Genomic DNA, 15,000 nt, shown 5'->3' on the forward strand with positions numbered 1-15,000 from the left:
GAGGCCGGAGGGTAAAAGACCTTTGGGGAGGCCGAGACGTAGATGGGAAGATAATATTAAAATGGATTTGAGGGAGGTGAGATATGATGATAGAGAATGGATTAATCTTGCTCAGGATAGGGACCGATGGCGGGCTTATGTGAGGGCGGTAATGAACCTCCGGGTTCCTTAAAAGCCAGTAAGTATTATTATTATTATCATTATTATTATTATTATTATTATTATTATTATTATTATTATTAGTTTTTTCCTGCGAGAGGTGATTCGTTTATGTTTGTTTCATTAGTTCTGAACACGTTAGGTTTTTGTTTATAACAGAAGAACAGCAGTACTAGGAGAAATAAACAAACATTGTTAAAATGAGCTCAGACGAGGATACAGATATTGAAAATCCTTGCAGACTCTGCTATTAAATGTTTTAGTAGGGCCTGCTATCGAAATCACAGGTAAGATATAAGTGAAATATAAAAAAAATTAACTTTTATAATAAATAAAATTAATTCCATATTATTTAATGTAATGTGTGATTCACATTACGCAACCATTAGGTAATAGCAGTATCATTACCTAACTAGTTGCGTAATGAATGTGTTTACGCGCCGAGCCCTTTAAATTCGTCCTGAGGGGCTTTAAATTGCCATAGGTCCAAAATTAGCACAGATTGAGAAAACTAACATTATTTCATTTTTAGAATTGAAAACAAAATTTCCATTTTTAATGGCTTTTTCGTTATTTTCACCGATCTATCATTGCCGTAAAATACTTACAGAGATAGTGAAAAGTTATAAGAATCCGTCATAAATTTTTGGACTTCCAAGTATTCCTCTTCGGATAGCTGTTTCAAGTATTAAATACTACACAATACAGCACTGAATATCTGCATTTAAAATTGTAATGTATTACAATGTTATGATTATTCAGGTAAATTAAAATGATTTCTCCTTATATTTCTGATTTTATTTGAGTTACGTAAGGATAAAAATTTGAGTATGTAGGCTTTACGTGCTATAAAAATCTGTAGTAATCTTATAAATGTTCGTGTAATGAGAAACGATTAAATTAAGGTTAAATTTAATACTTTTATAACTCAATACTCTTCAGAAGTTAAAAATTAAACGATTGGTTTGCGATACCATGGCAACAACACGCAAAGCCTTCTTAAAACGTCCTACCAAAGCATTTTGTTTCACATAATTCGACTTGTACATTGCGTAATAGTAATATGCGTTACAAGAGCGGTATGTTGAAGTTTTCATGTTCGAGGAAAAGTTTGAAAAAGCGAAACGTAGTTGAGCTTTTTTAATTTCCGAGAATTGAAAGAAAACATGCCGCTCGTGTATCGTACATTATTTTGTGCGAAGATCGTTTATTACATACCTGAAAGAGGAATTTCTATTTAGTTGCAATGAAATCTCTATCTTGGTTTCTGTTCAATGACGGCAAATTTGTAAAACAAAAATATCTATCTTCAACATTGTTGCTTTAAAATGTTTTGTGCGAGATCGTGCGTATTTGCTTGCTTTCCGCACAAAACCTATACGCGGTAAGTGTGAAATACCACATTCAGTATTCCCAACGTAACACACATAACAATTTCCCTCTTCTTACCGCTTAAGCGCCATATTAATTTTACTGCTTTAGGCTTTTAACATATTATTTTTAGAGACGTTTAACACAGTAATAATTATAAATTGGAAACTTACCACTGCAATTTCACCTAAATTGCAATGTTAATTATTGTTTTTAAATATTTGCAAAAATTAAGTAAAGTCTACAACTCCACTAAAGTTACTGCATTCGTGACAGTAACGTTAAGGAAGCCGTGAAAAAATCAACAAGATTCCAGATGTCGATGTTATTACTGCAATATGTTATATAAATAATATTGTTAAAATAGTAAAATGAAAAATAAATTATTACATAACCTTACCGTTTGTTTTAAGTTCACATTTATAGACTGGGGGAAAAAAAAGACAGACGTATATCACGGTCTGCTGGAATATAGTAAACACAGAAAACATTTTATAGCAACAATGTTGAAGATAGATATTTTAGTTTTTAAAATTTGCCGTCATTGAACAGAAACCAAGATGGAGATTTCATTGCAACTAATTAGAAATTCCTCTTTCAGGTATGTAATAAGCGATCTTCGCACAAAATAATGTACGATACACGAGCGGTATGTTTTCTTTCAATTCTCGGAAATTAAAAAAGCTCAACTACGTTTCGCTTTTTCAAATTTTTCCTCGATCATGAAAACTTCAACATACCGCTCTTGTAACGCATATTAGTATTGTTTCACATAATTCGACTTGTACATTGCCTAAAAGAAGTTTTACTTTAACAAAAAGGTTTTTCAGATTTTATTAATGTCCTAAAATGTCGTATAACACGTCTATATAACGTAATGGTATTACACAAAGAAACACAGCTAACATGTACTGTACCAGCGTATTGCAAAATATTAACAAAAATGCTGCAACAGTACAAACAGCAGGAAGTTTCAAATTCCTGGAATATTGAGAACTTGCTATTTTTTCTGAAATACCCCATTATCACCATGCACATTGTTTCGTGACACAAGGAATTCTTCCATTTTCTGCTTATATTTCCAATATCTCGAATTCTTGTTTGTTTCAAGTATATTATTTTAGTAACCAATTCTATTAGACACACATTAATCAGGGATCAAGTTCAGGAAATAGCAGGCTTTGACAATTTGTAAAACAGAAAATATATGACTTTGACTTACAATTAGTAACCATAAATGATGTTCTCTTGTTTTACAAATTGTCAAAGCCTGCTATAAGAAAACATGAGACTTTCACTTAGGCCTACACCACAATTTCAAAACTCATTTTTTATTACTTAAGAGTATATGTACGTGAACGACCACAAATATTATCAGTAAATGCAAGCTCTAAATTTCTAAAAATTTTATAATGAAATGAACTCACAATTGGACTAAAAATTACAAGGTACCACAACAAGACTTATTAGAACATAAATATCTGATAAAAGTGTAAAAAAGGTTACTAATAATATTTTTAAGAATTCACTTTTTACTTTAAATTAAATTTTCCAAAATTTGAAAATTTTCACATATATTATTTCATAACTTCACAACCATTTGAGATAGTATTCTGAAATTTTGTACACTGATTTATGCAAAAGATAGACTACAATAATGCCCATTTCTTTGAAAATATAAAAATTATGTCTGAAAACATTATGTAAATTTTAATATATTTTATATAGGACGGATGAAAAATTAATTGTATTAAAATAAACAACTCTACATGTCTGGGAGTAGTCTATTTTTCAGAAATAATGTTTATTACATGTAGGAAAAATATTAAAGCTGTCAGAGAAAGTCTAACAATGTTAGGATTATCAAGTGATTATAACTGCAGATTTTTTTTTCATACTCTGATAAAACTGGTTTGAAAAATATTATTAGTAACCTTTTTTATACTTTTATCAGGTATTTAAGTTCTAATAAGTCTTGTTGTGGTACCTTGTAATTTTTGTCCAATTGTGAGTTCGTTTTCTTATAAAATTTTAGAAATTTAGAGCCTGCATTTTTTCATAATACTATGTTATGTTTTATTTAGCGACGCTCGCAACTGCAAAGGTTACATCAGCGTCGCCGGATGTGCCGGAATTTTGTCCCGCAGGAGTTCTTTTACATGCCAGTAAATCTACCGACATGAGCCTGTCGCATTTAAGCACACTTAAATGCCATCGACCTGGCCCGGGATCGAACCCGCAATCTTAGGCATAGAAGGCTAGCGCTATACCAACTCGTTAACCAGGTCGATCTGATCATATTTGTGGTCGTTCACGTACAATATACCCTTAACTCCCTTTACCCAAACACCATCTAAATATTCTATAGTTGAGCAAATGAGAAAGAATCGTCTTACCTTTCTGGGATGTTGAGAATTTCCGCCAGGGTCGGATTTCTCAGGCGGTTGGACGCACCGACGCTCGATCTGACGACAACGTCCTGCAGGAAACCTTCAGAATCCTTCTTCCTATCCACCTCAGCTGCGTTGTTGATCACATAGTCTAACAAATCACTAAAATCGTCATGTGGTTCTTCTTCAACAGGTTTCTGGTTGGTGGGAGCCACTTTCCTACCGTCACTACTAAGCACATTCCCGTTTTGCCCCCCACCGTCTTGCTGCTGCGACGCACCATTGTTAGTGGTAGCACCCCCTGAAGACATTTCCCTAGACCCATTGTTACTCCTCTGCAGAAAACGTTTACGGAAACTGTTATAAGCCGAACCCGGTCCGTCTACACCCCCGTCTCCGAACTTCACCCTTCCGTGACTAGGGACGAGATGGTGGCCTGACATCCCTAGGTCCATCTGCAGGTCGATGACTAGAACCAAGGTGAAGAGAACAGCGGCCACGCTGAACCCCAGGATCAGTCTCTCCTTCAGCTTCATCATGTAGGACGCGTGGAACTTCGCAGCTATAGCAGAAGGCTGCTTGGTTGCAGTATTGTTGCGTTTGGGCTTGCTGCAGCGTGGATCCTTAATACAGCTGTTGTCAGCACTTGCTTGCGGCGTACGTTGAGCTGGAGTCGCGGACTTTGCATGATTGCCACTGCTGATCTTGCTGAAGCTGCATTTTGTCGAACGCTTGTCGAAAGATAACTGGCTCTGCTGTGCTGATAACGAAGGCAGCGATGAAGATTTGGATCGCAGTGTCGGCGGAGGGGAAGGAGGGGGAGGAGAATATTTCAGCTTCTTGGGTGAAGACTTCCTGATATCGATCTGTGCGTGATCGACAGCTGATACCTTGTCCGCTGATATCCGGTGGTGGATTGTGGTTTCTTGATCGGTGGATTGTTGGACACGTGCTGCCGCAAGGGGCTGGCCAGAATGACTGGTCGCAGCCCATTCGGGCAGGAAATCCAGTTGAGACAACTTGATTATTGGTAGATCGTGGCGCCTTTGATGAACAAAGTCTGTTCTTTGGATCTTTCCCCAACCTCAGACTTTTCTGTTACTTATTGTAATGATAAGTGAGGAAGAACTATCGGAGAGAGGGAATTGGTATCTGTAAACACGACTAGGGTTCAAAAGATCAGCACGAGCGGAAGCTGATAACTAAGGCAACGTCACACGTCTGTTGCGCGACAGAGAGGGTGAACGCGTGTAGTGTTAACGGGATACGATCCTGGTACTGGCGGTCGTGGTTCACTGTCGGTTTGTAGCTGCAATTGAGAAAGGGGTGGTGGAATGGCGACGAGAAAGAGAGATCCAGTGAGAAGCGGAGAAAGAGAGAGATTGTGGTGTGTGCGAGGGGTGTAGAACTTTATCGGCTAAAAGCTCAGCAACTCTTGCGGAATCTTCGTTAGTTAACGAACTAAGTTAACGAACTGGGTTTACTTAGCTTAGATCGCTTGTGTTGGTTGTAGCATCAGAAACAGAGAGATCTGCTCCCGGGGAGGTTAACCTTTACAGATAACCTCCTCTCCTCAGGTTTTTTCTCTCCGTTTTCATATATTTTATTGACTTACATTTGACTCTGAGAATCTTGTGAAACACGCAATTCAGCTCTTAATTATCGGTTAAATTCGTATAGAACTTGCTTCAACTGCTTATATTCTTGTATTAGAGTCAATAGGTCACGAGAGAATGCTTGTTGAAGGGACCGGAAGGCGATAGAAGTCGGTGCCCATGCATTACATCAATTGAATTTGTATGCACAGAGTATTCTGTTTCACGTGGCGATCACTCAACTAGAGGAAATGACTATTAACAAAATAAAAAGCAAGAAGACTAACTCGTTTTTCTTGCTCACAAAAATGTCTTGTAAACTTCATTCAGTCTGTCGGCGCAGATTTAAACAGCTTAAGGGGTTCCTGATGATAGACCAATATTATGTTAACTAAAACTCTTGCAACGTGCGTCAGATAATACGCTTAGGGACTGATGAATTTGTGAAGCAATTCTCGGAAAATTGAAGAGCAAGAGAGCGGCTCAGTTTTCAGTGGCAGGTTTTGTTTTCGAAACCAAAGTCACAGCCAGATTTTATCTTCAGGCGGCCTTGTTGTGGTGAATCGTAAGCTAATGACGTAGCCTTCCTCTTCATCTTCTGTTTTCTGTAAAGAAAGAAAAATAGCATGATAAACAATTGAAGTGCGTTCTCTGAATATTAATCACGTAGTTTTCTTTTTTTTTAAGTTAGCATATTGGACTGCAGAAGAAATGCCGATACGAAATTATATCGTTTTCCGAGGACTTTAGCAAACATGGCGAGGTGGAAAGCTATTTTCCTGAGATTAGTTTCTTAAAAACATGTAAATACAAGTTTTATAACATATTCATGTTATTATGTAATATTAATTGATTTTAAATTATTCATATACTTTTATTTTACCACATTAATAAGAATACTACACGAAAATAGTGAAACTGCAGTTTATATGGCATTCCAAAGCCTTCTTTACTATCCATGGATGCTGTCATTGTTACAATCGATATATACGGCCAGTTACGTGTCATATTGTAATAACAAAAATTTTATCAATCTATATAAATTATTTCAACTGGTAATGAAAATTAAGGGTAAACGGCTGAACGGATTTTAATGAGTGACCCGTCATTTTGAAGCTTGGCATCCAAGGATTGTTAGAAAAATAGTAACTTTCAGTGAAGCGTTAGTTTTCCTACATAATTTTCCTATTTTCCAAAATCCATCTTTCGTCAGTTTTGAGAACTAATTGCAATTCAGCACGGCCAACTTGATGCTCGCTTCGCTTCTCCTTTACCGGACTTCACAATATTCATTTTGATCCCTGTGTTGAAACTGTAATCGAGAAAATATGAAATTCGCTCCAGATGGCACTGACTCCCAAGGTTCACTGAAGAATGTGTGTATGGTTTCTTGTTTTATTATAAACTAGCCGTACCCGTGCGCTCCGCTGCACCCGTTAGAAATAAATATAAAGTAATTACATAATTAAAATAGGACGTTTGATCCATGGAACATTCGTGTTTGATAGAAGGATAAATCGTTTAATATGTTACTTAATTTAAATTGCATCCAAATAATTAAAATGCGATCATTTTGGTCCAGAGACTCTCATTTGGTGTAATGACAATTCCTTTAACCTGTTTCTTAATTTTTATTACATGCAACCATAGTTTAATGAAGATTGACATCATTTAGATTTAATGTGTATATTTTATTTTACTTGTTATAGGTTTCCATTGAATTATGGTAATAACTTAATTTTAACCCTTGTTTTCTACGTATTCAGTAAATGGCGCTTGGCCCACTATGGTTGTGAACCCTTCAAATAACTTAAATTATATTATATAATATTACATATTATATTATATTATATTATATTATATTATATTATATTATATTATATTATATTATATTATATTATATTATATTATATTATATTATATCAGAAGTTACTGTAATAACATTATAGCATTATGTCCATCTAGAGAAACTACACTTTCCAATGGTGAAATAATAATTAATTATACACATCGGTTAATTTAGCTTCCGATATTACTTCATAGAAACACAGAAACATTCTCTGTAGGCTATCTTTCATAGCTTTCGATTGTTGCTGTCCAAGGCCCCTTATAGACGAAGTCATTTGTTTTTTAATTCATTACACGGCCTTAGATGGCAGTTATTTTAATTTTAAAACTCGTTTTTCTCATTAAATATCAGTCCTATCAAAATTTTTCAAGGAATAAAACTTATCGCAAATTATTTTTAAAGAAACTTTTGTTATGTAACATTTGTCATAATAATAAGCGAGATATTTCGATGTATTTAATTCAGGCCCCCTTATAACCCCCCCTTTTAAATAATGTATTTTGAATGCCATATAGCCTAAAATCTAAGTTACAACGAACATAATTTATATTCCAATTTTCATCGAAATCCGTTCATCCATTATCGCGTGAAAAGGTAACAAACATACAGACAGACATACAAACAAAAATTTCAAAAATGCGATTTTCGGTTTCAGGGTGGTTAATTATATATGTTAGGACCAATTATTTTTGGAAAATCGAAAATTACCAGAAAAATTTTGGGCTATAGATTTATTATTAGTATAGATATGAAATGACAGTGTAACAGACCACCAGGCTTAATACGTGATAGGATGAAGAAGAAATATACAATGTTATTACGAATAAGATACAGAACTGGAAATTGAATGCAAAGCCTTCTGTGTACCTCTATTTCTATCGTTTCCTAAGCAAAGTCCTCGTAACACGATAATATTTCAAATCGATAGCGACTTCGACTCGGCATTTCTATTGCAGTCAGATGTACATTATGATTTATATTCATACAGTACATTATTTTGCTTCTAAATGGTATGATTTCAAGTAAAATATCTCGTTTCTTTTTCTTAATTGTTACCATAATAATTATTTGTTAGAGATACTTTTTGGGGCTTATTTATGTTTTAATAATTCATTGTTCATCAGGTAACACTGGAATGGTATGCTTCTGCTAACTTCCGCCAGAGTTCTCCTTTATGAGCTGTTCTTCTCTCTACAGTTGATTGGTAAGTAAATTGAATTTAATATTATGGAATGCATATAAAATTAATAATACATTTAAGACGTATCACCATATTGAATGTAATATACGAAACATCGCCTGCAATTTACTCACGCGTTTTATATACGTGTACTGTTGGTTGAACTCCTATGGCGAAAAAGTTTTGTTCTTATTAAATTATTTTCAATGTTAACTTTATTCATTTGTCAAGATTGGACTACAAGAACGTCATCAAAGTAAAACTGTTTAATTTCCCTTGTCCACATTCTTCAAAATATGTAAATATTTAAACAAACTTTGATACAGTAAATATTTCCAGCTTACAAGATAAGTCTAGCCGGAACTTCTTGCATTCTATTCCAAACGTTTATCAGAAAGAGAAAAAATATTGGAAAAACCGAAATATGAGCATTATCGGATTATTTTCTTCACACCAGTTTTTTCCCCCCCATTTGCGAAATACTTCTAGGCTAAAGGATTCTCACAACATTGTCGCAAATTTACGGAAAATCCAGTTTGAGAATCCCCGGCATGATAGGCTCGACTAAATTTTACCAGCTTATTTTCTAATGGCTTTCGAAATGGGCTACGTCAGCAGTCGAAACTACAACAATTTCAATAGATTACTCGCTCTCTTGTGAATGCGTGCGTGGCATGCGCAGTGGCTCATTTCGGGGACTTTGTTTATTCCGTCGGTCCGGTTTTTTTTTTTGCCTCTACTGTACTTGAAATTGCTGCACACAGACAACAAACGGCATGTCTGAAACCATTTTTTTTGTACTGTTGCTGAAATAAATATTATGTCCGCAAAATTCTCAATCGATATTCTTCCACACCGTAAAATGCCAGACTAAAAAGTTACCAGAAGTGAAATATTGTAATTATAAAGTCAATCAGATTTTCTTGATATGATTCTATTCCAAGTTCATTATAAAAAAAATCGTTCAGAAGTATTTGTTTCAAGCGCATAGAGAGCAAATGGACAACCCGAACACATACGAGCTATTCCATCTCAAATCGACCGAAATGTAGAGAAAATTGACCTTACAATTTCTAAATACAATGAAACTTTTTTTGTACGTAGAGAACTGTGATACAATGCTTTGTGCAAAGTTTGGGGCATCAGAACTTCATAGTGTTTAAATTAAAAATATTTAAATTTATCGTATTTTCATAAAATTAGCAACTTTAAACTGTTGTAGCTCCGAAACCCTTTCACCCAATGATCAAAATCATGGTTTATTTTGATTCTGAGAAATTAAAGTTTATATTGACATATAAACACATTTTCTTATTTTTATGGAAATGGAGGAATTTAGATTTTTCCACATTAAGACGCCTTTGGCCACGAAAAAATATTTTAAAAATATCTAGTTAGATTCCGCAATGAAAGTACAAATAAACACATATTTTTTACTGATGGTATGTTGATAAGAAAATATTGAAAATATCAAATAAAGAAAATAGATAGTACGCGCGTGAACTAACCAGCTGACTGTGAGGCGGGAGCTAGCCGAGGTAAGCAAGGCCAGGAAAATAAACACGTGATGTGTCGTCTAGCAGCGCATGGCTGTGCTAGCTTTATCACAGGTTTCCATAAACACAGGAGTAAAATGACGCCCGACGCTCGCTTTTCTTCAGCTGTCAGCCAGTGCGTCCGGTATTGCGCCGTTCAAGTCTAGGTGTGTGAAAATAATTAATTTAATACCCTCGAAACTTATTGCCGTACCACTAAGCAAACAATGCCGAATCCCTCTTAATAATGCAAGGTTTTTTCTCAATATTTTTTTTACATTTTTACAAATGGCCAAAAAGCCTAAAAGCAAGTAAAATCAGATTATCTGTCTCTCTATGTACAATAAAAATAAGGATTACTTCTTAACATAACCTACCTAATGTCAACTTCAAATTAAGCTCTCGTTCAATGTTCTGCAGTAAATGGTTCCAGAGGTCTGAGCGCTGAAAGAGGCTTGTTTTTATAAAATACGCTAAATTTGTCGCTCAATAATACGAAAACCGTTTGACTTTCGATAGTATATTTTTGCAGATGCACTCCCCTCAGCACCTTGTATAAGTAGGGAAAAAATTAGAGTATTAAAAAAATGCGAGGTTTTTTACTGATCGATTTCATATGGAATAGCCCATACATAACTTGTGTTAATAAGAAAACGAATTTAAAGACCACAAAATATAACACGCGATGTTATTAGTATTTTAACGCGCTACCTGCAGCCCACCCCTGGACTGTAGGCAATCTAAATTTCTGTTAAATATATATCCTTTTTAATGGGGCTTCGTAATAGCCTATCCGCGTTAAGTTTTAAGCTGCAAACTAACGATGCAACATATTTTGTGGTTATCTAGAAGTAGATTTTTAATTAGGTACTTTTGTCAGGTAAATAAATGGCAGTTCTCTGGTTTCGTTTGGTTTGGTTTGGTTACGTTGCTCTCGGGGTGGGAGGAAGGGGTTAGCACGTTGTGGGGGGATTTTTTTGTGAGCTTTCCCCTCGTAAAATTAATAGCTTAGAAGTGGAGGACTTAAAAATAGGTGCATGAGGGAGAATTGGAAAATAATGGTTGGCTGAAAGGAGAGAGTGAGAGAGAGAGAGAGAGAGAGAATAGACTGCAGAGAGAGTTCGGGAGTGGGTGGACTGGACAATGTAATCATGTGGCATGTTGGTTTGTGGGAATAATCCCATATGTGTTACATCACTGTGGCAACGAGACAGTCTGTGCGCTTTTGTTTTAGTTTGTAGTTGATGCTGTCCCCACTGTTGTTTCTGGCGTATTCTAATGAGGTCAGTTTGCAGTTTCTTTTAATCCAGCACTTCTCAGTCTTGATGGACGTAAGAACCAAATAAACTTATTTTTATTTCTATTTCTACAGACTACCTGAATTGAGCAACTCTGCACTGTTTCATCCCTCAAATATCGAGAAAAAAAACTTGAATTAAAAAGATTTACTAGACAAATGAGGCACAATATTTTTCATCTTCAGTTTTTGCTTTCATATTGTATTGTATTTATTTACATTCCATGGTATTCGTACATCGCTTCACAGCTAGAATATGGAACATATCAAAAAAATCTTAATAGTACTACAATAGTACATTATGCAACGAGCCTATAATGGTAGTAATTAAGACGCGAGTATGTTTGTTTATGAAACGAGCGCAAGCGAGTTTCATAATTTTCATACCAGCGTCATATTTACCATTATAGGCAAGTTTCATACGACTTTTTATGCTCGACCATATTTCTAACTTGAAATTATTCGTAAGTATTCATATTATTCTTATCTGACTGGGAGCGGAAGTGACCTTGTGCAATCTCGTAAATTGTGAGATGTGCGCAGACGCGAAAATATTGATTTTTTCCGAGGAACAAATATCATTGGCCTTGATATAATCTAGAGAGTAAAATGAACATTAATCTTGATATAACATGGAAATTGATTTAGACATTGAAAAACGAGATGACAAATTGAATTTATTTGAATATTATTTACAATTAACGCTAATTATTATAGTAATAGAACATAACCTTCTGCGACAGTATTGGATTTCCAGCCTCCGTGACGTTTCGCTAGTTGTCTTTCGATTGCATATCCGAGAATAATCGATACTTGCGCTTTCATATTGCTTTCTGATTGGTGGAAAACCTGAACTTTAATGAATAGGTGTACTTTAATGAGGTCCATTAAAGGGCTGCTACCAGGTGTATAATTACTAGATTTCGGCATGGTCGAGCACAAAGTCTTAATTATAGTCACAGACTAGTTGAAATATATACAGAAAGGTTTTACAATGTACTAGTACAACACAAGGGATTAGTATCAATACTTAATACAAGACTGAAATATTCATGCAACATTGTTGAATATCATAAATGTACCTACAGAATAGAAGGTGTAAGAAATTAGGTACTTCTTTAATTTGGCCCTAAATAATCTTACGTTTTAAGTTTCATTTTGCATATCCATAGGAAGAGTATTAAAAATTTTACTGCCAAATAACTCACTCCTTTTTGACAGCACGATAGACTTGTCGGTGGAGTATGAAAGTCATTTTTGACGACTATTTATGGTATGAACTGTTGAATTAGTTACATGGGATATACAGTACTGTTACTAACTCTAGCATTTCCCAAGAATATTATTCTAAAACACATTACCGAGTGAAAGTATGTGATAAAAAAACTTAATTCTTACGAAACATGTACAAAACATAAAATGAAAAAGTGTGTCGTTTCCATGGCAACAGTGTATCTCTCTCGCTCTTTTATTTTATTAAAAATATAATTGCGAAGTAGATCCTTCACAACATTGCTCTTTGTTTGTGTTATTTAATATAGATTCAGTGCTATGTAGACATCTCAAATGTTTCACTCTATTACACAATAAGCGAAGAGATTTCTAAGGATGATCAGTAATATGTCAACCGGTTTAGAAAGCGATTAAACTTCACTACTGCCGTACGATGCAGAAAGTACTTGGGTTAATCTTCTTCTTCTTTAGGACGACTAGGTGGTGTGAAAAAGAAATTACTTACAAATGACTTTTAAAGAACCCAGAGATTCATTGCCGCCCTCACATAAGCCCACCATTGGTCCCTATCCTGAGCAAGATCAATCCAGTCTCTATCATCATATCCCACCTCCCTCAAATTCTTTTCAATATTTATCCTCTCATCTACGTCTCGGCCTCTCCAAAGGTCTTTTTCCCTCCGGCCTCCCAACTAACACTCTATATGCATTTCTGGATTCGCCCATACGTGCTACATGCCCTGCCCATCTCAAACGTCTGGATTTAATGTTCCTAATTATGTCAGGTGAAGAATACAATGCGTGCAGTTCTCCGTTGTGTAACTTTCTCCATTCTCCTGTAATTTCATCCCTCTTAGTCTCAAATATTTTCCTAAGAAACTTATTCTCTAACACCCTTAATCTCTATTCATCTCTCATAGTGAGAGTCCAAGTTTCACAACCATACAGAACAACCGGTAATATAACTGTGCGTTCCTTTCTTAGAATAGTACATTATGCAACGAGCCTATAATGATAGTAATTAAGACGCAAGTATGTTTGTTTATGAAACGAGCGCAAGCTAGTTTCGTAATTTTCATACGAACGTCTTAATTACCATTTTAGGCAAGTTTCATACGACTTTTTATGCTCGACCATATTTCTAACTTTAAATTATTCAGAAGTATACATTTTTTTTGTATCTGACAGAAGATCGGAAGTGACCTTGTTCATAGATCTTGAATTGTGAGATGTGCGCAGACGCGAAAGTATTGATTTTTTCCGAGGAACAATAATGTCATTGACCTTGATGTAATGCAGAGAATGTATAACCTGGAAATTGATTTAGAATTGAAAAACGGTGTGACAAATTGAATTTATTTGAATATTATTTACAACTAGCCGTACCCTTGCGCTCCGCTGCACCCGTTAGAAATAAATATAAAATAATTACATAATTAAAATCTGACATTTGATCCAGGGAACATTCGTGTTTGATATAAGGATAAATCGTTTATTATGTTACTTAATTTAAATTGTATTTGCATAATTAAAATGCGATCATTTTGATCCAGAGACCACTCATTTGGTCATAAAAATTATTTTAGGAAATACAGGAAACGAATGTACAGAATAGCCTATGAAGTTTTCTGTGCATAAGAAGCTATTTTAATCTTACCTGACCTCGATTCACTCAGAAGTTACTGTAATAACATTATAGCATTATGTCCATCTAGAGAAACTACACTTTCCAATGGTGAATTAATAATTAATTATACAAATCGGTTAATTTAGCTTCTGATATTACTTCATACAAACACAGAAACATTCTCTGTAGGCTATCTTTCATAGCTTTCGATTGTTGCTGTCCAAGGCCCCTTATAGACGAAGTCATTTGTTTTTTAATTCATTACACGGCCTTAGATGTCAGTTATTTTAATTTTAAAACTCATTTATCTCATTAAATATCAGTCCTATCAAAATTTTTCAAAGAATAAAACTTATCGCAAATTATTTTTAAAGAAACCTTTGTTATGTAACATTTTTCACAAAAATCAATAATAAGGGAGATACTTCGATTTATTTAATTCAGGTCCCTTATAACCTCCCTTTTAAATAATGTATTTTGAATTCAATATAGCCTAAAATCTAAGTTACAACGAACTTAATTTAAATTCCAATTTTCATCGAAATGCAATCGAAATTCCAGCCTCCGTGACGTTTCCCTCGTTGTGTTTCGATTGCATATCCGAGAATAATCGAAAACCTGAACTTTAATGAATAGGTGTACTTTAATGACATGCATTAAAGGACTGCTACCAGGTGTGTAATTACTACATTTCGGCATGGTCGAGCATAAAGTTTATTATAAAATTCTGAACAACTCTTTTTACATTTGTAATATATTGATTAT

General features: G+C 34.8%; 1 protein-coding gene across 2 annotated transcripts in view; it reads right to left on the minus strand.

Moving 5' to 3' along the window:
* LOC138702085 (extracellular serine/threonine protein CG31145-like) overlaps positions 1 to 15,000 on the minus strand; it is a 260,588-nt gene that overhangs the window by 214,744 nt on the left and 30,844 nt on the right. For both annotated transcript variants that reach the window (XM_069829627.1, XM_069829628.1), the window contains exon 2: positions 3,927 to 6,120. In XM_069829627.1, coding sequence (XP_069685728.1) covers positions 3,927 to 4,459 — 533 coding nt within the window. In that variant the 5' untranslated portion in view covers positions 4,460 to 6,120. The remainder of the gene's footprint in view (positions 1 to 3,926; positions 6,121 to 15,000) is intronic.

This window comes from Periplaneta americana, chromosome 6, assembly GCF_040183065.1.
Source record: "Periplaneta americana isolate PAMFEO1 chromosome 6, P.americana_PAMFEO1_priV1, whole genome shotgun sequence".
NCBI classification, from domain to species: Eukaryota; Metazoa; Arthropoda; class Insecta; order Blattodea; family Blattidae; genus Periplaneta; species Periplaneta americana.